The 22,635-nt window shown below is 36.1% G+C and overlaps 1 protein-coding gene across 2 annotated transcripts in view; it reads left to right on the top strand.

Annotated features, from left to right (window-relative positions):
- The window catches only part of KBTBD3 (kelch repeat and BTB domain containing 3), a 31,368-nt gene extending 9,369 nt beyond the window's left edge, over positions 1-21,999 (top strand). The window contains exons 1-3 of one of the 2 annotated variants that reach the window (XM_066371587.1): positions 12,438-12,531; positions 13,806-13,871; positions 14,363-21,999. In XM_066371587.1, coding sequence (XP_066227684.1) covers positions 14,367-15,965 — 1,599 coding nt within the window. In that variant the 5' untranslated portion in view covers positions 12,438-12,531; positions 13,806-13,871; positions 14,363-14,366 and the 3' untranslated portion in view covers positions 15,966-21,999. Of the gene's footprint in view, positions 1-12,285; positions 12,532-13,805; positions 13,872-14,362 lie in introns of those variants that run through there. The other variant, XM_066371586.1, reaches the window with a different exon arrangement.
- Positions 22,000-22,635: the final 636 nt, after the last annotated feature.

Genomic DNA, 22,635 nt, shown 5'->3' with positions numbered 1-22,635 from the left:
TGTAAAGTAATTATTGGTAGGTTAAGTCTTGCTATTGCCATGGTATTAATTGTGTTCTGAGAGTTGTAGATTCTTTGTTCCTTGTTTTGAATCTTTCCATCTTCTTTGTGATTTGATGACTTTTTGTAGCAATAAACTCCTGTATCAAAATACCCTGACCTGTTGGCTCAGTGGTAGAGCATCGGCCCAGCATGTGAATATCCTGGGTTCGATTCAGAGTCAGGGCACACAGGAGAAACAACCATCTGTTTTTCCACCCCTACCCACAACTATAGCTGTATTGGTTCGAGAGAGTTGGCCTTGGACACTAAGGATGGCGCTGTGGCCTCTGCCTCAGGCGCTAAAAAAATTGGCTACATTGCTAAACAATGGAGCAATGGCCCCAGATGGGCAGAGCATCGCCCTCTTATTGTCTTGCGAGGTGGATACCAGTTGGGCCACATGCAGCAGTCTGTCTCTGCCTCCCCTCCCCTTACTAAAAAAAAAAAAAATTGTGTGTAATTATTACAGGTTTTTCCTTATTGGTTACTATGAGGCTTACAGAAAATATAACATCCTTTAAGCTGGTAACTTAATTTTGATAACATATATAAACTGACATTTTTACTCCCCCCTTATATTTTAGGTTATTGATGTTTCAATTTACATGAATTTAATATTGTGAATTCAGTATCAAATTATTGTGTTTATGGTTATTTTTAATATGTTTGTTTTTTAACTTTTAAACTTATTGAATTATGTACCACCATTACAATATCACCGAATCTGACTTTGTGTATTTACCATTACTAGTTAGTGTTACACTTACTGGTACATTCATATGTTTTCATAATAGTAATTACCACTCTATTTCTGCTTGAAGAACTTACTTTAATATTTCTTGTATGGCTGGTGTAGTGGTGATGAACTCCCTCAGCTTTTGTTTTTGGGGGAAAGTCTTTTTTTTCTGAAAGACAGCTCTGCCAGGTATAGTATGTTTAGCTTATTTTTTTTTTCCTTTCAATATTTTAAATATAGCACCTTGTTCTCTACTGGCCTGCAAAGTTTCTGTCCATAGTCTTATTGGGGATGGGGAATCCCTTATATATGATGTTTTGCTTTTCTGCTGCTTTTGGTATCATTCTGTCTTTGACTTTTGACAGTGTCTTTGTAATGTGGCTCTGTGTAGCCCATTTTGGGTTACACCTATTTGGGATTTTTGGGCCTCATGACTCTCAATGTCTATTTTTCTCCCCAGATTTGGGATGTCTTCACCATTATTGCTTTAAAATACTTTCTGGCCTTCCTCTTTGTCTTCCTCTTGGCATTCCTGTAGTGTATATTATTGTTCCTTTGATGGTATTTTATGAGTCCTATAGGCTTTCTTCACTCTTTTTCATTCTTTTTTTTCCTTTGTGCTCCTCTTAGCACACTGATTCTTCTGTTTGATTGAGTCTGCTGTTTAAACTGTCCAGTGAATCATTCATGCCAGTCATTATATACTTTTTTCAGCTTTAAAATTTCTGGGGTTTTTTTTTCCTGAGTACTTTTTAGTGTTTTTTACTACTTTGTTGAACTCATTTTTGCTCATGCATTGTTTTACTTATTTCATTAATTGTGTGTGTTTTCTTGCAGTTCAGTAAATTTCTGTAAGAGGATTATTCTGTATCTTTGCAGAGAACTCATAAATCTTCATTTCTTCAGGTTTAGTTATTGGACCATTTATTGGACCTTTATTACTTTCCTTTGGTGATGTCATGTTGACTCGGCTCTCTGCTCCAGTGCTGTTGTAAGTGGAACTGTAGGTTGGACTATGCAACTTCCTGGGAATTCCAGTTAAGCTTCCTGGTTTGGTAGTCCTAGAGGCTATGTTCAGGCCTAGGCAGAGCTTTGAGTGTGCTTTCTAAGTCTGAATGGGTCTGTGTAACAGACTCCACAACTGGCATGACTTGCTGGCTGGAAACTTGAATAAGACAAACTGGGATCAAGCTCCCTGGCCTTATGAGATTACCAGTTGGCTTTGCGGATGGGCAGGATCACTGGCCAGGTGCTCTGCTTAAGTGCTACTGGGTTATTCAATCTCCCAGGTGACCTGGCTAGGTTTCTTAATGGGTGGCACTGAGGGCGGCACTCAGCAGTAGATAAGGCTAGGAATGCACTTCCCTGCTGGGTGGCCAACATAACTGGCTCCCAAGCAAGCAAGGCTCATTTTTTGGGGTCTTGAATCAGGCAGAACTGTGCATCAAGCTACCTGGCCAGATGGGTTCCCTGTCTTGTGTTCAGATTTTTAAGAAACTGTCAAATAATTTTCACTAGCAGTATATGAGTGATTCAGGGTCTCTATGTGCTCTTAAGCATTTGTTGTTATCACTGTTTTTTATATTAGCCATTCTAATAGTTGGGTAGTGATATTTCATTGTGGTCTTAATTTTGCATTTCCATGAGACTAATGATATTGAAGAACTCTTCATGTGCATATTTGCCATCTATATATTCTCTTTTGATGAAATATTTCTTCACGTCATTTGCTCACTTATTTATTTTATTTTTATTTTTTTAGCGCACACATGGGAGAGAGAGAGAGAGAGAGAGAGAGAGAGAAGGACAGACAGGAAGAGTGAGAAACAGAAGCTTCAATTCATAGTTGCAGTACCTTAATTGTTCATTGATTGCTTTCTCATATGTGCATTGACTAGGGGCTCCAGCCAAGCCAGTGGCCCATTGCTTCAGCCAGTGACCTTTAGGGTTAAGCCAGCAACCATGGGATCAAATCTATGATCTCATGCTCAAGCTGGCAATCCCACACTTAAGCTGGATGAGCCTGTGCTCAAGCCAGTGACCTCAGGGTCTTGAACCTGGGTCCTCAGCATCCAGACCAATGCTCTATCCATTGAGCCACTGCCTGGTTAGGCATCGTTTGCTCATTTATTAAGTAAATTGTTTTTGTTTTGGTTTGGTTTTGGTGTTTTTTTCACAAGTGAGTTTTGAGATTTTTTTTATATATCTAAATCCTTTATCAGATTTCATTTGCAGATAGTTTCTTCAAACCTATAACTTGTTTTTTCATCCTCTTAATAGGGCCATATACAGAGGGAAAATTCTTAATTTTGATAAAATTCAGTTTATTAACTTCCCCCCCTCTATTTCATGAATTGTGCTTTTAATGTCATATCTAAGAACTCATTGACTAACCCCTAATTACAAATATTTTCTCATACTTTTTTCTTTTTTTTTCTTTTTGAAGCTGGAAACGGGGAGAGACAGTCAGACAGACTCCCGCACGAGCCCGACCGGGATCCACCCGGCACGCCCACCAGGGGTGATGCTCTGCTCACCAGGGGGCGATGCTCTGCCCCTCCAGGGCGTTGCTCTGCAGCGACCAGAGCCACTCTGGCGCCTGGGGCAGAGGCCAAGGAGCCATCCCCAGCGCCCGGGCCATCTTTGCTCCAATAGAGCCTCGGCTGTGGCTGCGGGAGGGGAAGAGAGAGACAGAGAGGAAGGAGGGGGGGGATGGAGAAGCAAATGGGCGCTTCTCCTATGTGCCCTGGCCGGGAATCGAACCCGGGTCCCCCGCACGCCAGGCTGACACTCTACCGCTGAGCCAACCGGCCAGGGCCCTCTATACTTTTTTCTAAAAATTTTATAGTGTTACATTTAAATCTGTGATTCATTTTGAGTGAATTTGTTTTTATTTTTATTTTTTTAACCTGTGAATGTTCATTTGCTTCAACATAATATGTTAAGTGCATATCTTTACTCCATTGAATTATTTTTGGGCTTCGGTAAAAAATTAGTTGGCTTTACTTGAATGGGTATGCTTCTTTATTTTTTATTATTGATTTTAATTTATTGTGTTTACATAGATTCAAGTGTCCCATTGAATACATCCCCTCCACCTCAGTGTTCCCCTCAACATCCTCCTTACCCCCCTCCCCCCAACACCCTCCTCCCTTCCTTCCAGGATTTGCTTTTCTGCTCTCTATAGCGCTGTGTTATGTGTATATAATTTCACCAATCTCTTTCCCTTCTCTGATCCCCTCCTATCATCCCCTTTCCCTCTGTCCTCTTTCCCTCTGGTCCCTTTGATCCTGCCTTTGTCTCTATTCCATTCCTCAGTTCACATTGTTCTTTGGATTCCTCAAATGAGTGAGGTCATATGATATTTTTCTTTCTCTGCCTGGCTTATTTCACTCAACATAATAGTTTCTACGTCCATCCATGTTGTTGCAAAAGGTAAGATTTCCTTCTTTTTCATGGCCCCATATATTCCATTGTGTATATGTGCCACTGCTTTTTAATCCACTCGTCCACTGATGGACACTTGGGCTGTTTCCAGATCTTGGCTATTGTGAACAATGCTGCCATAAACATGGGGGTGCATTTTTTCTTTTGAATCAGTGATTTGGTGTTCTTAGGATATATTCCTAAAAGTGGTATAGCTGAGTCAAAAGGCAGTTCCGTTTTTAATTTTCTGAGGAATTTCCATACTGTTTTCCACAGTGGCTGCACCAGTCTGCATTCCCACCAGCAGTGCAGGAGGGTTCCCTTTTCTCCACATCTTCACCAGCACCTATCGTGTGTTGTTTTGTTGATGAGCGCCATTCTGACTGGTGTGAGGTGATATCTCATTGTGGTTTTAATTTGCATTTCTCTAATGATTAGTGATGTTGAACATTTGGGAAAATTGGACAGCTACCTGCAAAAAAATGAAACTAGACCACCAACTTACACCACTCACAAAAATAAACTCAAAATGGATAAAAGACTTAAATGTAAGTCATGAAACCATAAGCATCTTAGAAGAAAACATAGGCAGTAAGCTCTTCATTATCTCTTGCAGCAATATATTTGCTGATTTATCTCCATGGGGAAGTGAAATAAAAGACAGAATAAACAAATATCAAACTACAAACTATATCAAACTACAAACCTTTTGCACAGCTAAAGACAATATGAACAAAATAAAAAGACAAACCACACAATGGGAGAACATATTTGACAATACATCTGATAAGGGGTTAATAACCAAAATTTATAAAGAACTTGTAAAACTCAACACGAGGAAGATAAACAATCCAATCAAAAAGTGGGCAAAAGAAATGAATAGACACTTCTCCAAAGAGGACATACAGATGGCCAATAGGCAAATGAAAGAATGGATCTACTTCTTAGATTTTCTATTCCACTGATCTGTGTGATCCACCAATATCACACAGTCTTCATTTTTGTACCTGTATTAGAGTTGAAATCAGGTAGACTGATTCCTCTCACATTATTATTATTTTCCAAACTTGTGTTAGCTATTCAGGTTTCCTTGTTATTCCATATAGATTTTAGAATAATCATATATACATTTCTCTACAAAAAATCTTGCTTGGGCTTTGATACAAATTGTGTTAAACCTATATACTGATATGGAGAGAATTGATGTCTTTAATATGTTGATTTTTCTAATTCATGAACATGATTTATCTCTCCATTTATTTCAGTTCTTTGATTACTTTTGTCATCGTTTTGTAGTTTTTAGTGTACAGGACAGGTACCCATTTTGTTAGATTTATACATAAGGTTTTCTCTCTGTTTTATCTATTAAACAGTATTACATTTTAAATTTTGTTTTCTGTGGGTTCATTGCTGGTTTATAGAAAAACAATTGATCTTTGTATGTTAATTTTATATCCTATGATATTGCTGAACTGACTTATTAGTTTATGAATTTTTTGTTGTTGTTGAGTAGTTGGGATTTTCTAAGTAGACAATCTTGTCATCAGTAAATAGAGACAATGTATATGCCTTTTCACAAAACTTCCTTGCCTTGGAGTGTTGACTAGCTTATAGTTACTATGATGAATAGCGGTGGTTAGAATGGACATCCTGGATATTTTCCTCATCTTAGAGAAAAAACAGTCTCTTACTATTTAGTATAATATTAGTTATAGTGTTGTTTTTTTAATAGATAGCCTTTTCAGGTTGAGGAAGTTCTCTCTGTTCCTTGTTTGCTGGCAGTTTTTCTCATGAATAGGTATTGAGTTTTTAAATGCTTTTACAGTCATACATAGTGATATTTCAGTCAACAATAGACCACATATATGAGAGTGGTATACTATATAGCGTATGTGTATGGTAGGCTATACCATCTAGGTTTATATAAGTACATGCTATGATGTTTGCACAACAATAATATCACCTAGTGACTTGTTTCTCCTATTGTATTCTTGTTGTGAAGTGGCCCATGACTGTACTTTGTCAGCTTATACAATCATGTAATTTTTTTTTTTTTGTGACAGAGACAGAGAGAGGGACAGATAGGGACAGATAGACAGGAAGGGAGAGAAATGAGAAGCATCAATTCTTCATTGCAGCATCTTAGTTTGTTGATTGCTTTCTCATATGTGCCTTGACCCGAGGGGGGGCTACAGCAGACCAAGTGACCCCTTGTTCAAGCCAGCAACCTTGGGCTTCAAGCCAACAACATTCATTTGGACTTAAGCTAGTGACCATGGAGTCATGTCTATGATCCCACGCTCAAGCCAGCAACCCTACGCTCAAGCTGGTGAGCCCGTACTCAAGCCGGGTGAGCCCAAGCTCAAGCCAGTGACCTCAGGGTTTTGAACCTGGGTGCTCTGTGTCCCAGTCTAGGGCTCTGTCCATTGCGCCACCGCCTGGTCAGGTGTATGTAATTTTTCTTTTATAGCTTGCTTTAATGTTGCATGATATTGATTGATATTCTGATACTGAATCATCCTTACATGGCTGGATAAACTCGGATAATTCCTTTTATATATTGCTGAATTATTTTTGCTAATTTTCAGAAAGAATTTTACATCTATATTTTTGAGGGATATTGTTCTGTACTGAGGGAATTTTATTGTACTGTCTCTCTTTAGGGTACCATAGTAACACTGCCTTCAAGAAATTAGGGAGTGTTTCCTTCTATTCTGTATTCTAGAAGAAATTGTATAGATGTGGTATTAATTCTCATTTAAACTTTTGGTAAATTTAATTTCCTTAATAGTTCCAGGGCTGTTCAAATTTTATATTTTATCTTGAGGGAGTTATGGTTATGTGTGTGTTTTGAAGAATTAACCCATTTTATCTGCACTATCAAATTTCTTATATGTAGAGTTGTTTATAGTATTCCCTTATTTTTTTAATGTCCTATGGTCTGCAGTGGTTTCCATTACAATCCTGATAGTAGTAATTTGTGTCTTCCCTCTTTTATACTTTGTCACTCTTGCTCGAGGTTTATGTTAATCCAAATTCGGAGGGACCCGAAATATGGAAGACAGGAGTAAGGTCCGTCGTTTACACATTAAAGCTTTATTGTCTAGCTTGGCCAAGTGGCGGGAACTCCGACAGAAATCTGACGGAGAGCGCGCTGGCCCTTTGTTCTACTTAGTTTTTATAGTTTTGTAAGTGGGAAGTACAGAAGCAAAAATTGCAATTAGGAGTCCCTTACCGCTATTGGTTATAGTCATATGTCCTTTAACATGATAGGACCACGTTCAATTTGCAAACCATACATCATTTTGGAGAAGACAAGATTTACAAGTCAACACAATGGTAGAAAGATATCTCTTTACATATTAAAAGGACTTCCTATATTTTCTAGTGTTCATCCGCCATCTCTCTGTCCAGAGTCAGAGGTATTAACCACATGTATTTACATAAGAGAGGTAGTTTCCGTGGGGACAAATGCCCGCAAATGGCTCATAGTTATAAGAAAAGGTTTATTTTGGCTTTTCCCTTCCTGCACCTGGCTAGCCATTCACTCCTTTCCCCACAGGTGTGGTGGAATGTCAGGGAATCTATGCTTTCCTTCCCTTTTCATTTACAATACAATGGCAAGAGCCATCCTGGTTATGCCAATCATACAGTACAGAGACTATTCTCACACTTTCTCTGCACACCTTAACCCAAATTAATAAAATGTTCTCCAAGCCTCCTAAAATATTAATATTAATTCTGTAGCCTTTTGGTACTTTACAACATCTGCAGGTGAAATGGCTCAGTGGCTCCTCAGTTTACCCATTTTATCAAACTATTCAGAATATAAGTTCTTTGTTTCATTGATTTTCTGTGCAGGTTTCTGTTTTCAATTTCATAGATTTCTCTTTATCATTTCTTTCTGCCTACATTTAGTTTAATTTGCTGGGTTTAATTTTTTTTTTTTTTTTTTTTGTATTTTTCTGAAGCTGGAAACGGGGAGAGTTAGTCAGACAGACTCCCACATGCTCCGGGATCCACCCGGCACGCCCACCAGGGGCGATGCTCTGCCCACCAGGGGGTGATGCTCTGCCCCTCCAGGGCATCGCTCTGCCTCAACCAGAGCCACTCTAGCGCCTGGGGCAGAGGCCAAGGAGCCATCCCCAGCGCCCGGGCCATCTTTGCTCCAATGGAACCTCGGCTGCGGGAGGGGAAGAGAAAGACAGAGAGGAAGGAGTGGGGGGGGGAGGTGGAGAAGCAAATGGGTGCTTCTCCTATGTGCCCTGGCCGGGAATCGAACCTGGGTCCCCCGCACGCCAGGCTGACGCTCTACCGCTGAGCCAACCGGCCAGGGCCTATTTTTTGTTTTTGTTTTTTTCAGTTTCTTGAGGTAGGAGCTTAGATTATTGATTGGAGACCTTCATTCTTTTCTAATATAAGTGCTAGTGCTATGAATTTTTTCTCTGTGCTGCTTTAGCTGTATCACACATTTTGATGTGTTGTATTTTTATTTTCATTCAGCTTAATGTATTGTTTTATTTCCCTTGATACCTCCTCTGATTTCATGGATTATTCAGAACTGTGTTATTTAGTTTTCAAGTGTGAATATTTTTACACTCTTTTTCTTACTGATTTCTAGTTTGATTCCATTGTGATCAAAGAATGTATGTAGTTGTGTGATTTCAGTTCTTTTAAGTCATTTGAGGTTTGTTTTGTGTCTCAAGATATGTTCACTCTTGGTATATATCCTATGACTACTTGAAAATAATGTGTATTTTGTTGTTAAGTGGAGTTTTCTATAAATGTTGATTAGATTCTGTTGGTTTATGTGGGGTTGAGTTCTATATCACTGCTTACTTATTCTCTTCTATTAATTTTAGAGAGTTGTTAATGTTTCAAGCTATAATAGTAGATTTGTCTATTTTTATTTTAAGTTCTGTCAGTTTTTACTTAACATATTTTGCAGCCCTTTTGTTTGCTATGTACACATTTAGGTTTACTTCTTGGTGGACTGATGTTATATAATATTAGTCTCTTTCTGATAATTTTCCTTCCTGAAGTCTACTTGATCTGATATTAATATAGCCATACCTGTTACTTTTAATTAATGGTTGCATAGTTTTATCTTTTTCCATCCTTTTACTTTCAACCTACTTATATCATTCTATTTAAAATGAGTTATATATAGGAAGTATAAAGTTGGGTCTTTTTTTTTCCCCCACGCTATTTTTTTTTAATTAAATTTAATGCAGTGACATTGATAAATCAGGGTAAAGTTGGGTCTTTTAAAAAAAATCTACTTGGCTAATCTTTGTCTTTTAATTGGTGTATATAGGCCATTTACACTAACTGATTTGCATCTATTGCAATTATTGATATGTTGGTACTTGTCTGTTTTATGGTTGGATGTTTTCTGTTAAGTTTCTCTATTTCTAATTTATATTTTTTTCTATACTCCTGTGGGTTACATGAACCAGTTTTAGAATTCCATTTTGATTTAGCTGTAGTGACTGAGTGTATCTCTTTGTGTCGACTTTTCAGTAGTTGTACTAGGTATTAAATCATCAATATAAAATATATATGTGTGTGTGCATATATATATATATAAAACATATGTTCTCTGATAATACTAGTGTAAACATTTTACCAGTTTGAGTAAAGTGTAGAAACTTTATGATCTTTTACTTTCTTTTACCCTTCCTCATATCTGCGTTACATAATTGTTTTAAATAATTTCTATATATCCATTGATCTACCCTTTAGGCAATGCTATAATTTTTGCTTCAGGCATCAAACATAATTTAAAAAAAGCAAGAAGAGATACAAAGTCTATTGTATTTAACCATATTATTGCTCTTTTTCTTTCCTTTTTTATATTACAAGATTTTTTTTAATTGTTAAACTGCTGGTTAGAGAACTTTCTTATCCACCTTTTTAGAGTAGGTGTACTCATGAGAAATTTTATTTCCCCCTCATCTCAAATGTTTTGATTCTGCTCACACTCCCAGAGGACATTTTTGAAGAATGTTGAATTCTGGATTGACAGTTCTGTCTTTCAGCCCTCAAAAAATATTATGCCACTTCCTTCTGGCTTCCATATTTTCTTATGATAAATTAATGGTCCTTCAAATGGATTTTTCTTACGGATGAGGTGTTTCTCTCTCAATGCTTACAAGACTTTTTTTGGGAAGGGGGGTCTTTAGTTTTTGAAGTTTGACTGTGATGTTCCTTGGTGTAGATTACCTTAGATTTATTTTGTTTGGGCTTCCTCAATCTCTAGGTTTATGTGTTTTGCCAAATTTTGGACATTTAGCAAAATGGACAAGTTCATTTTAGTCCCACTCTGTTTTCCTCTTCTTGTGGCACTTTGATTAGGATTTTTATTATAGTCTCACATGTTCTTCAAGTTGTTCATTTGTTTTTCAATCTGATTTTTCTATGTTCAGTCTGTTTTTCATTGTATTACACAATGTTCAGATTGTGTAGTTTCTGTTGTTTTCTCTTCAAGCTCATTGATTTTTTAATTTTTTCTCCATTATATTTGGTTATTATATTTGTTCTAAAATTTTTATTTTGTTCTTTATGTCTCCTTTTTCTTTACTGAGATTTTCCATATTTCCATTTGCCTCATGTTTATAATTGCTCATTGAAGCATTTCTGTGATGACTGTTTTAAAATTCTTGGCAGATAATTCTGACTTCTGTGTCATCCCCATGTTCATATGTTGATTGTTTTTTCTCACTGATTTTGATATATTTCTGATTCTTGGCTATATATAGAATGTTATATTTAAGACTCTAGAACTTACTTAAATTTTGCATGTTAGCAGGTCTTTTGCATGTTAGCACTACTGTATTGGGTAGAAGTGACTACCTTATTAATTCCAGGTTGGGGTGGAAGTCCAGTTTTCTGTCTCACCTCTGGGCTAGGAAGGGCTCCTTCTTACTGCTGGATAGAGTTGGGAGTTCAGACTCCCCACTCTGCATCCTCTGATAACACTGGCTGAGAGAAGGAGGGGCACCTTGTTACTGCTCCTCATGTGGTCTGCACTGTCATCCTGTGAGGGTGGCTTGTTGCTGCTGAATGCTAGTGAAAGTCTGGCCTCTACACTAGGCTTTTGACTCAGCCCCAGCAAGGTGAGGAAGGAATGCCACGTTAGTGCCGCAAGGAGTAGAAGTCCAGACTCCCCAGATGCCATAGCATCTCTGCTTATGGTGAGGGGAGGTGATTGATGGGCACTGTTACCACTCTGCAGAGATTAATTTTCTGGATCTCCACTCAGCCTTCTCAGACATTACTGTAGTGCAGGGATGGGAGGAGAGTTGAAGCACCTCATTACACCCTGGCAAGTCAGAATTCTAGGTTCTCCATTCCACTTTTGCTGACTGAGGTGGGTGTAGAGGTCGAGTCTCCCAACCAAGTCTATGGTGTTCTGAGGCAGGCCGTGAAGTGAAGACCCTACATTGCTGTAGCAGATGGATGCTCCAGCCTGTCGCTAGACTTGAGAAATAGACCAGGAGTAACACCTGGGTCAGAACTGCCTCTTGTCTTTTTTTTTCCTTAGTAAAGGCCATAACTAGTTAATACAGCTTAAAATTGATTTTTTTTCAATAAGTTGTCTTTTAAAAGTTCAACCCCAAAAGGCATATAACTATGTTTCAAAATCAACATTTTAACATCTGCTTTGTTACCAGAAGCAAATGAATGAGTGGGGAGAGGGATATGTTGGGTATATATCCAAATGATAACTACTATATAAAAAATAGCTCTTACATATAACAAGACTAGTCATGTAGTGACATCTTATATAAGCTATTTATACAACTTACAAGTTGTGCTATTTAACACATTTTTATAGCCTTGAACTTTATCCCAGTGATAAAGTTAATAATAATACTTTTTACCCCAGTGATCACAATATTTGTAAAAATTTAAAGGAATGTTTTTTGAATGTCATGGAAACAAATCTTTAGAACAAAGTTTACTATCTTATAATTGTTCTTAGTGAGCATTCTTTTTGTAATTGATAATAAAGAGGGCAAATTTTAATCTGAAAAATTTATTAGGATTTTACTTCAGTGATTTTTTTTTTCATTTCAGTTCTAATAACAGATAGAAATTGGCTATGGATAATTCATATGATTTCTATCCACGAAGTTCATGCAATGGAGTTCCATCTGAGAAGATAAACAACTTCCTTGTGTCAGAAGATCATGGGCAGAAAATCTTAAGTGTACTGCAAAATTTTAGAGAACAAAATGCCTTTTATGATTTCAAAATAATCTTGAAAGATGAAATAATCCCCTGTCACCGTTGTGTGTTAGCAGCTTGCAGTGACTTCTTCAGGTACTTTTGCCTTGTTTATGCCTCATTTTATGGTATGGATAATTATTTCTTAAACTTTACTCAACTTTCCACCCACAGGAGCATGCAGCAGTTTTTAATTCTTGAAAAGAGCTCATTAGAACCTAGATGAACGAATGACTTTGGAGTATGAAAATTGAGGACCATCTTTGTAAAGCTCCGGTCTTCACAGGCCAGCATTTCCAAAAGTTTTCTACAATAGAACATGAGTCTCTTGAAATGTTTAGGGGAAAAATTGTTTTGATCTGGGGTCAGTTTTATTTGAGGGATTCTCTGCACTGTATCATTTGGAAAAAGGAGAAAGGACAGATTCATCCTCAATGAAAGCAAAGTTAAAAGAAAATAAGGAGTCTGAGAGGAAAATACATTTCAGTCATGTGCTGTGTCCATGGATTATCTGGAGGAGAGGGACTCTAACCCAGAAGATTTCATGATTTCTCCTTTGGTACAGATGCTCCTAGAATAGGAAAAGCACCACCAGAAGCACTCTGGAGAGCTTCCAGCTTGTTGTAAGTTTAGGCAGTCTTCTGAATATAAGTTGGTTCCAATATAGATCATCTTACAAGGAGTGTCCTAGTCATGAACTCACTGGAGTGTCTGTAAGAACTCACTGTTTTGACCTTATGTTTTTGATTGTACAAGGCTGAAGGGTCAGACACATGACCCACCCTGTGAGGCCTCTTGGTCAGACACACAGTACTCTTGGTGACATCCTGGATTTCAGCTCTCCTAGTCATACTACAATAAACTAAAGTCATCACTGCAGTATTTTGCATTATGTTCAATTTTGTAAGCAGTTTCTATTTGAAGTAAGCAGGGTTTAATTCTCTAAAAAAAACAAACAATAAAAAGGTCAGAGTTAAGATAAAAAATACAACTTTTATTGGCTGTTTGCCTAACTATACTGTATGTTTGCATCTATTTCATTCCTCCTCTCAGGTAACTTCAGTAATTCTTCTGCACACGTCACTGGAGCCCTGACTGTTCTTATAAGGCTCCATCTCTCAGGTTCCACTAGTTTCTTCTCCTTTCTTCTAATCCAGTTTTTCTTCCAAGTAGAGTTCTTTTCTGCTCCCTTATCCTCAGTCACCTTTTCATCAGAGGAAGCTCTGTAGTACAATGGTTAGGAGTGTGGCCCCTTAATACACATGCCTTCAATCTAAATCCCAGCTCTCCTATTTATTAGACATGTGACCGTGGGTGTGGTACACTGTTATTGCTTAGTTTTATGAAACCATATTCCCTTTTCCCTAAAGTGCTGTATAAAATGTGTCCTTTTAGAGGTATATTCATCTTTTTGGTGGATTTCTACACATAAACAGGTGCATTGAAGACATCTGATATCTCACTGTGTTCCATCTTTCACAGGTCTCATGACTGCCAAACTGAAAATTAATTTGAAAGAGACTTTTAAATACTAAACCCAGAAGAATTTATGTATCTTAAGTAATTTTAATTATCACCTGCAGAGATAAATTCATAAGTAAATTCAGCTATTAGGAGAGATTTTACCCTGATTTTATGAATAATATATAAGAACATCAAATCAGTATACAAAATCTGAATCTTTTTATAGCCTTTGGATTAGTTGCTATAGATCAGGTGTAATGTATATCTGTTGCAATGTTGGGATTATGTAATACATATGTTTTACCAATAAATAATATCATGTAACTGTTTAATATATCAAAATAATTTATTAGAATGCTCTGAAGTATATTTTACAACAGTAAAGAAAATCTTCTAAAGGCAATATTGAAATTATGGAATAGAATATTTTGTTTACTTCTCCTATGTTCTTTATTTTTTGCAGGGCTATGTTTGAAGTAAACATGAAAGAAAGAGATGGTGGAAGTGTTACCATTACTAATTTGTCCGCCACGGCAGTAAAAGCATTTCTTGATTATGCCTATACTGGAAAGACAAAGATAACAGATGATAATGTGGAAATGTTTTTCCAGTTGTCATCATTTCTTCAAGTTTCCTTCCTATCCAAAGCTTGCAGTGACTTTTTAATAAAAAGTATTAATGTTGTCAATTGTTTACAGTTGTTATCTATATCAGATAGCTATGGCTCGACCCGTTTGTTTGATCATGCATTATATTTTGTGCAACATCACTTTTCCTTACTGTTTAAATCTAGTGATTTCTTAGAGATAAATTTTGGAATACTGCAGAAATGTCTGGAATCAGATGAATTAGATGTTCCTGAAGAAGAAACTGTACTGAAAGTTGTCCTTAATTGGACTAAATATGATTTAGAATCAAGGCAAAAGCATCTACCTTATTTGATTGAAAAAGTAAGATTACATCAGTTACCTGAGGAGACACTGCAAGACTGTCTGCTCAATGAAGAGTGTTTACTCAAAAGCACAGACTGTTTTGACATAATCATGGATGCAGTTAAGTGTGTACAAGGTTCTTGTGGACTTTTTCCTGATGCTCGACCATCCACAACTGAAAAATACATATTTGTTCACAAAACTGAGGAAAATGGAGAAAATCAATATACATTTTGCTATAACATTAAGACTGATTCATGGAAAATACTGCCACAATCACACCTGATTGATTTACCAGGATCTAGTCTGTCAAGTTACGGAGAAAAAATATTCTTGACAGGTGGTTGCAAAGGGCCATGTTGTAGAACGGTTCGGCTTCATATTGCAGAGCCATACCATGATGCCACTGACCAAACCTGGTGCTACTGTCCAGTCAAAAATGATTTCTTCCTGGTCTCGACCATGAAAACACCAAGAACCATGCATACATCGGTTATGGCCCTTAATAGATTATTTGTCATAGGTGGAAAGACTACAGGATCTCAGGACATTAAAAGTCTGTTAGATGTTGAATCTTACAACCCTCTTTCCAAAGAATGGAAGTCTGTTAGCCCATTACCCAGGGGCATATACTACCCTGAAGCAAGTGCATGCCAGAATGTAATTTATGTTCTTGGATCAGAGGTAGAGATTACAGATGCCTTTAACCCATCACTTGATTGCTTTTTTAAATACAATGCTACAACTGATCAGTGGTCTGAATTAGTAGCAGAATTTGGGCAGTTTTTTCATGCAACACTAATTAAAGCTGTCCCAGTAAACTGCACACTGTATATATGTGACCTTTCCACCTATAAGGTTTATAGTTTTTGTCCAGATACTTGTGTCTGGAAGGGTGAAGGATCTTTTGAATGTGCAGGCTTTAATGCAGGTGCAGTTGGAATTGAAGATAAAATTTATATATTAGGCGGTGATTATGCGCCCGACGAAATCACTGACGAAGTGCAGGTCTACCACAGCAGTAGGTCTGAGTGGGAAGAAGTTTCACCAATGCCAAAAGCCTTAACTGAATTTTACTGCCAGATGATCCAGTTTAATAAATACAGGGACCCATGGATTTCTAATCATTTCTAAAAAATAGTGTGTTCTTAGACATTGTGAAACTCTTCTGGTTCTAGAAACCTATAGTAACTGTTAATATTAATCATCGATAAAAAGGCATTTACATTTTATTAAATTAAAATGTACCTTCTATTAGAGAATTACTATGAATATGTACTATATAAGAATTATCAGTTCCAAAAAACTTAAAATACAAAATACATTTTACCAAAAAATATACTGAATATAATTTAATCTTGGGGAATCCAGAATACTTAGTATTTTCATATGTAAATAAAACTCATAGGCTTTAATGTTTTAATTTTTAAAGTACATGAAAGACTAGTAAAAACAAAGTTTACAGATTTGTACTATGGAGATGGGAGAAATCCTTTTAGGTAGTAAAAATGCATTATATACACTCTTTTATATAAAGTGGAAAATAGATTGGAGGTGAAAATGCTACCTTGTTACTACAGGTATAAGAGTTGTTGAATTTCTATCCTTTCTGATCATGGTTAGCTTCTTTTAAATCCTTTCTTTCTTTCACCATTGTTTTGGTCAGGAATCTTTCTAAAATGCATTGTGTTTCCCTAGCCTTCTAAACTGTACACTAAACATAGCTTAGCTTTTTTTATAATTCAACTTTTAACAATTCAGCTCTTTATTAAAAGCATGATGTACCATGTTATAATTTCATAATGCTCTCAGAAGTTACTGAAATACTTTTAATATTGCTGTTTTCATTATTTCTTGGTGTTAGTTGGTTTAAATTTCTAGGAGTATCACATCTCTCTTATTTCCTGGTTCAAGTTCAGTAAATTAACATTTTTGATTTAATTATTAGTTCCAGTTACACTGTTACACTAACCTGACTTTATCTTAACATGTATCCTGTTTGAGTGAAGTTCTTGGATTCTTGGCTGGAAATGCTAAAATAATATTTCTGTTATTGCCAGGTTCCAATGTAATTGAAGATATAGAAAATCTGACCTCTAAATAAATGGATCATTATTGTGCATTTCTTAAACTATTAAATGTCCAAATTAGTGTTGCAATTAGGAATTTCAGCATTTAAATTAGTACCATATTAGTTTTCTGTGATGATATATACCATCTCTAAAGTACCATGTTAGTTTACTACTTTAGTAAAATTTTCATGGTGAATTATTTTCTAAATTTTAAATAAATGACTGGGCTTTTGGTATTTAATAGTAGTAGTCACAGCCCACATCTGTTCAGCTGTTTAATCACCTTTAACCCAAACAATAGAAGAGTATTAATCATCCTTTTTCTCAGCTAGGATGATTCTGCTCTCTGAAGGGGATGTTTCTTTAGTCAGTTTTAAAGATACAAGCCTTTTAGCTTTTTAGACCCCCTATTTACAGCTCAGGGAATGTGCAGATTGGATTTCTCTGGAATCAAATGTAATTTCCCACAGTCTGTAATAAATGTTAATCTGTTGTAAATGTACATATTCCATAGAAGTGTTTCAAAGTGAACTTAATGAAAGTTCTTTTATTTTACCATCTAAATGTATACAATCCTAAGTTGGGAATGTATTTTCAAAACAGAACAGGATATTAGACTGCATTATCATGCAATTACAAAATCAGGGACTGTCCCTAATAAGATGACAGTTGTATAAAAAGTATTCTGTAGAATTGGTGGCCTTCCTGCCTACCTTATTTAGCTCTGCCCTCCTCTCCCCCGTGTGTGTGTGTGTGTGTGTGTGTGTGTGTATGTGTGTGTGTGTGTGTGTGGCTTGAAAACAAGATGATAACAGCAGTGACCTATATGGCTGAACTGTTGATTTAAGCATATTAATTAAAATGTTTTAAAGATTGTTTTAATCACTGACTGTAGAAATGTCAATCTCTTCCAAAAAGTAGAAACTAAAGCAAAATAGAAGCCCTTCCTGATCTTGTTTCCTTATTGTATTATCTTGAGTTCTACCATTCTTCTCATTGCTCATTGATTTATGGTAATGTTTTTGGAAGTATTTTTGTAATCCAGGCCTAGGTCGCTCCCTCTACATTTGGATTAATATATTTCCTAATGTATACGGCTTTCTGCCGAAGTTACTGCAATTGCTGCAGGTCACTTGTTAATCATTTTTCCTTACTGCTGTCCCTTTACTCTGTTCCTGAGTGCTCTTCATTAGTTGTGTTTGTAAGAAAAGGACTCTAGTTATAAATCCCCCAACTCTTTATTTACTGGTCTTTTCCCTTGGCATCATAGCAGTCTGTGCTAGGCTTGGCCCTGTCAGTAGTTGATCTTGTTCTCTCTAATTTTGTATCTTCTTATAAGACAGTGTTTTAATTTGATCTGTCTGCTCTTGTTTATGTGTTCAAAATTCTCAAGAACCAAGCCATACAGATACATGGTCAATGACGAAACTGGCAATATCTTTCTGATCTTGGCAATCACTGTGGCTTCACTGGCCAATATATACATATATATAACATAATTCTGCTCTCACCTACCCTCCTAGATATCTGACATGCTAGTATGGAAGTTTCAGTGATCTCTCAAGTGTATTCTCAGTACCCCCAGAAGCGGCTATTTCTCCTGCCAGTAAGGTTGGGGAAGCGGGAATAATATCCTTTTCTCAATGGCCTCTTCTGTAAGTTTTTTTCTTTAAATTCTGATTCTCTTTCCTTGTCATCCTTCAGCCACTGCTGCAATGTAGAAACAAAGAGATTGTGCTCATTATCCAGATTTCAGTCTTGCGGAGAAATTGTTTAACATTTCTAATCCTTTATCATTTCTCTTACTCCACTACATTTGGATTATGCAGGCAAAAAAAAAATTCTAATGTAATACCTTATAAAATTGAAATAGGTATATGGCATTGTTAAATATAAGAGATTAAATTCAACATTTTTATGAAATAAATTCAAAGTTAATGGACATTCCTAGAGTGATTGTCCTTTGGATCACCTTTGGTTCATCTAGTGCCTGGGAGACTGAGTATATGAAGAATATTTGAATAATCACAGTTAACTATATTCCCATACACTCAACTAGTGTGGGGATGGAAAGAGGTCTTTATCATAGATAGTTAGCACATGCTGCAGCATAATTCCATATTTCTCAGATACAAGAAAAATACTGGGATATGTGTTCAGTATACCTAGCTCAAGTTATATATACAATTTGGGGATCAGAATCAAGTATAGAAGGAAGCATTTGTTTGCACTTTGAGATTTAGAAGCAATAAATAATTATTAAGTATATTGTTGAATATATAATGTTATTTTACATCATCATTCTCAGTGTAATTGGATTCGATGTTTGGAATATCTTTTCTTATATTTAGATTTGAATTAGAATTGATTTAGAATTGAATTTGTAAGACTCAAAAATGTCTGCCAGTAGGGTGCCCTAAAGGGCAACCTAAAAACAAAGGCTAGAATTTGTAGGGAAGTAGTTGAGCGCAAGAAACAACTCTACTCCACTTTATAAAGCCATATGTAGAATAAGGCAAATTATCAAAGACTGGCATGTGGCAGATGATTAGTTCAATAAATTCCTACACAGGAATGCACAACCAAAGATTTCTACATTCTATTTACAAATTTTTATCTTAATTGTTTTCTGACATATTACTAATTGCTTTCACCTTCAATTCAGCATTTTTTTAAACTTGATTTTAACATTTCTGCATACTCAAGATTTCAATAGGACTTGAGTCTTTTTTTTAATGACCTACATCATTAAAAAAAAAAACTACATCACTTCAGGAGCATTCTTATTGAAGGAAATTGTGTTTTAATTACTCAGGAAAAAATCTGTAAATGGTGCTCACATTTATGGTAAGTTGCTAATAATGTTTTTTTTTTCTGTGTACCATAGGTGTGCATCTGTTTTACAGTAAATAGAAACTGAAAGACCAGTACCTAAAATTTTTGTCTGAATTATTGTTCTTATTTCACAGCGAATGTAGCTGTATAGCTAAATGTAGTGATTCTAGTTAGATTGTGTGATTTGAAAGTACCTTTATAACTTTAAAATCTAGATGTATTTATAAATAAATTTTATGACACTATGATGCTTAGTCAAATTTAATATCTAAGTAGGGGGTTTAATGAGAGCATGATACCATTACACACATCAGAAGAAGATAACTCTTCTAAATCATGGACTCATATTGAAACTTGAAAATAACTTTGAAATCTAATACAGCTTTAAACCTGATAGAGAAGGCCCCTCTAACTTCTAAAACATCTTTGTACAGTGACTTTTCTTTCAGTTTCTAATTCAGTACTTCCAGGGCTAAAGAGCTCACTACCTCCATTTTGATCAGTTCTGTTAGAAAGTTCTTGCTAACATTAAACACAAGTCTGCCTCCCTGTAATAATTCCAGCTCCTGGTCCTAGGTTGCTCTCTCCACAAGTGTTTGAGACAGCAGCACAATCCCATTCCTCTAAGATCAAAGCCTCATTGTCGTCCTTGTTTAAAACCTTAGCACTTTAAAACCAGCCACGATGGCCGGGATTACATGCTTCTCCTTGTATAATCGCCTCTGTTCTAGCTCTAGCACCTTTTTTGGTGGGTGCACTTGACCAGCATTGCATAACCTCTTGATAGTTCAGGCATCTCATTCCCTTACCAGCTCTCTAGCTCCTATAAATCCAATTTGGGCTGGATCTTCGCTCTCTCTCTCTCTCCTTCTATCCCCTATTAACATAGTCACAAACGTGTTTTTAGAAGAGGAGTCTAAAGTCAAATTTTAATGTCTTTTCAGTCATTTGTCATGGGATGTGGTTTTCAGAATTTTAAAAACACTTCTAAAAAACAACCCTAAAAACTGTACAAGAAATTGGAACTGAAGCAGTCACATCCTTGGTAACTAGTGAGGACAGTGCTCACAAAGGAATAAATAACCAGCATTATGGTAATAATATCATTTTGAAGACTCATCTGTGCTGTTAACCAGTTGGATAGAGTATGATATTTTCATAAAACAATGCCATTATTAAAGAAATTTCTGGGTCAGGTAGCTTTGTTTATTTTAATAACTTTGACCAATTCCCAAACATATCTCTATAGCTTAACAAATTATGAAATTGGTTCTGAAGGTAACAAGGTTGCTGAAATAATGAGAATAGTACAGTTCTCTGAGAATCACACTGTTGTGTATATATTACTTTACATGCCTGTCTTCCTCATTTAATTGGAAGCTCTTAGGAGATGTATATTCACCATTTCTGGACATAGCAGTTAGCATAGTGCCTGCATATAATAAGACAACCAATATACTGATATTCTATTAAGCCAATATGTGAAACAAAATGTATTTATTATAGTTACATTGTTACTGAATGGGTTTTCTATACTTGTACATTTGGCAACTAACTTTCATCTACAATGGAAATTGTTTGGGTTTACGCTTTAGAATGCTATCACATTGTGCTTTAGTTATGTGTATGTTAATTCTTTTTGCAGTATGTAATATTTAAAGTCTGAGAAATTGGGGTAGGTAATTTATACAACTTCATTTTTTTGTTAGTATATGAAAAAGTTTGTAATGAAGCATTTTTTATTTGAGAGTGAAATTGCATTATACAGTGCACTGCCCCACTCTGGAGAACATGCATAGCTGATTATATAATTGTATAGTATATGTATAGTTGGGTTTTCAAAGTGAAATTATGGATTCAAAGTTATTTATCCACCTAAATTTTTAGTGCGTAGGGATTATTTGTTCTCAGTGAATTTTATTTCTAATATATTTTCTCTGTTTCCTTTCAAAGGCAATGATAGATAAGACGACTACAAGTTTCACTTAGACTGTTTCTCCTATAAGAGCATAATAGTTTGGGGGGATAGTGCTGAAACCTACTTACATTTTATACGCAAGTAATAAATAAGCTTCATCTCTATTAGTGGAATTGTGGGCTTTTGTCACATACTGTGAGAAATAAAATCAGCATTTTTGCAGGTCCATGTTAAGCAGATTAATGTGTAATAAAACATTATAATTCTATAAAATAATTATTAATTTATTAAAATGTATCTTAGAAAAGAACATATTCTTTTTGTATTTACTGTTACTAGAAATAAAAAAGTAAAGGTGGATACTAAGGGTCTTCTTTATTTTTTTTTTTAATTTTTATGAGTTTCTTTGAGCCAAACTGACAATAATTGCCAGGAAGCGAATCTCAATGGATTAAGAAAATAGCTGTTGCACCACTTACTTTATATATCAAAATCAAAGGGGAATATATATAAGATGATTACATGAAATCCATTGGTGATAGATCAGAGAAGCAGGAAAATCTTGGGATTGGATAAAAAGTAAAATGTATAGACAGCCTGGCCAGTGGTGGTGTGGAGGATAGAGTGTCAGCCTGAAACGCTAAGGTCCCCAGTTTGAAACCCCAAGGTCATGGGCTTGAGCATGGGCTTGTTGGCATAAGCAGGCTTGCCAGCTTGAGCACAGGGTCACTGGCTTGAGTGCAGGATCATTTACATGATTCCAAGGTCGCTGGCTTGAGCCCAAGGTCACTGGCTTAAGCAAGGCATCACTGGGCTGGCTTGAGCCCCTTGGTCAAGGTACATATAAAAAGCAATCAATGGACATCTAAAATGAGGCAATTGTGAATTGCTTCTCATCTCTCCTTCTATCCTTTCCTATCCTTCTCTCTCTCAAAAATAAAATAACAAGATGAAATGAAATGTATAGATACATACTTCT

Source organism: Saccopteryx leptura, chromosome 1 (genome assembly GCF_036850995.1).
Source record: "Saccopteryx leptura isolate mSacLep1 chromosome 1, mSacLep1_pri_phased_curated, whole genome shotgun sequence".
Lineage (NCBI taxonomy): Eukaryota > Metazoa > Chordata > Mammalia > Chiroptera > Emballonuridae > Saccopteryx > Saccopteryx leptura.
This window is presented reverse-complemented; position numbering and strand designations above follow the sequence as displayed.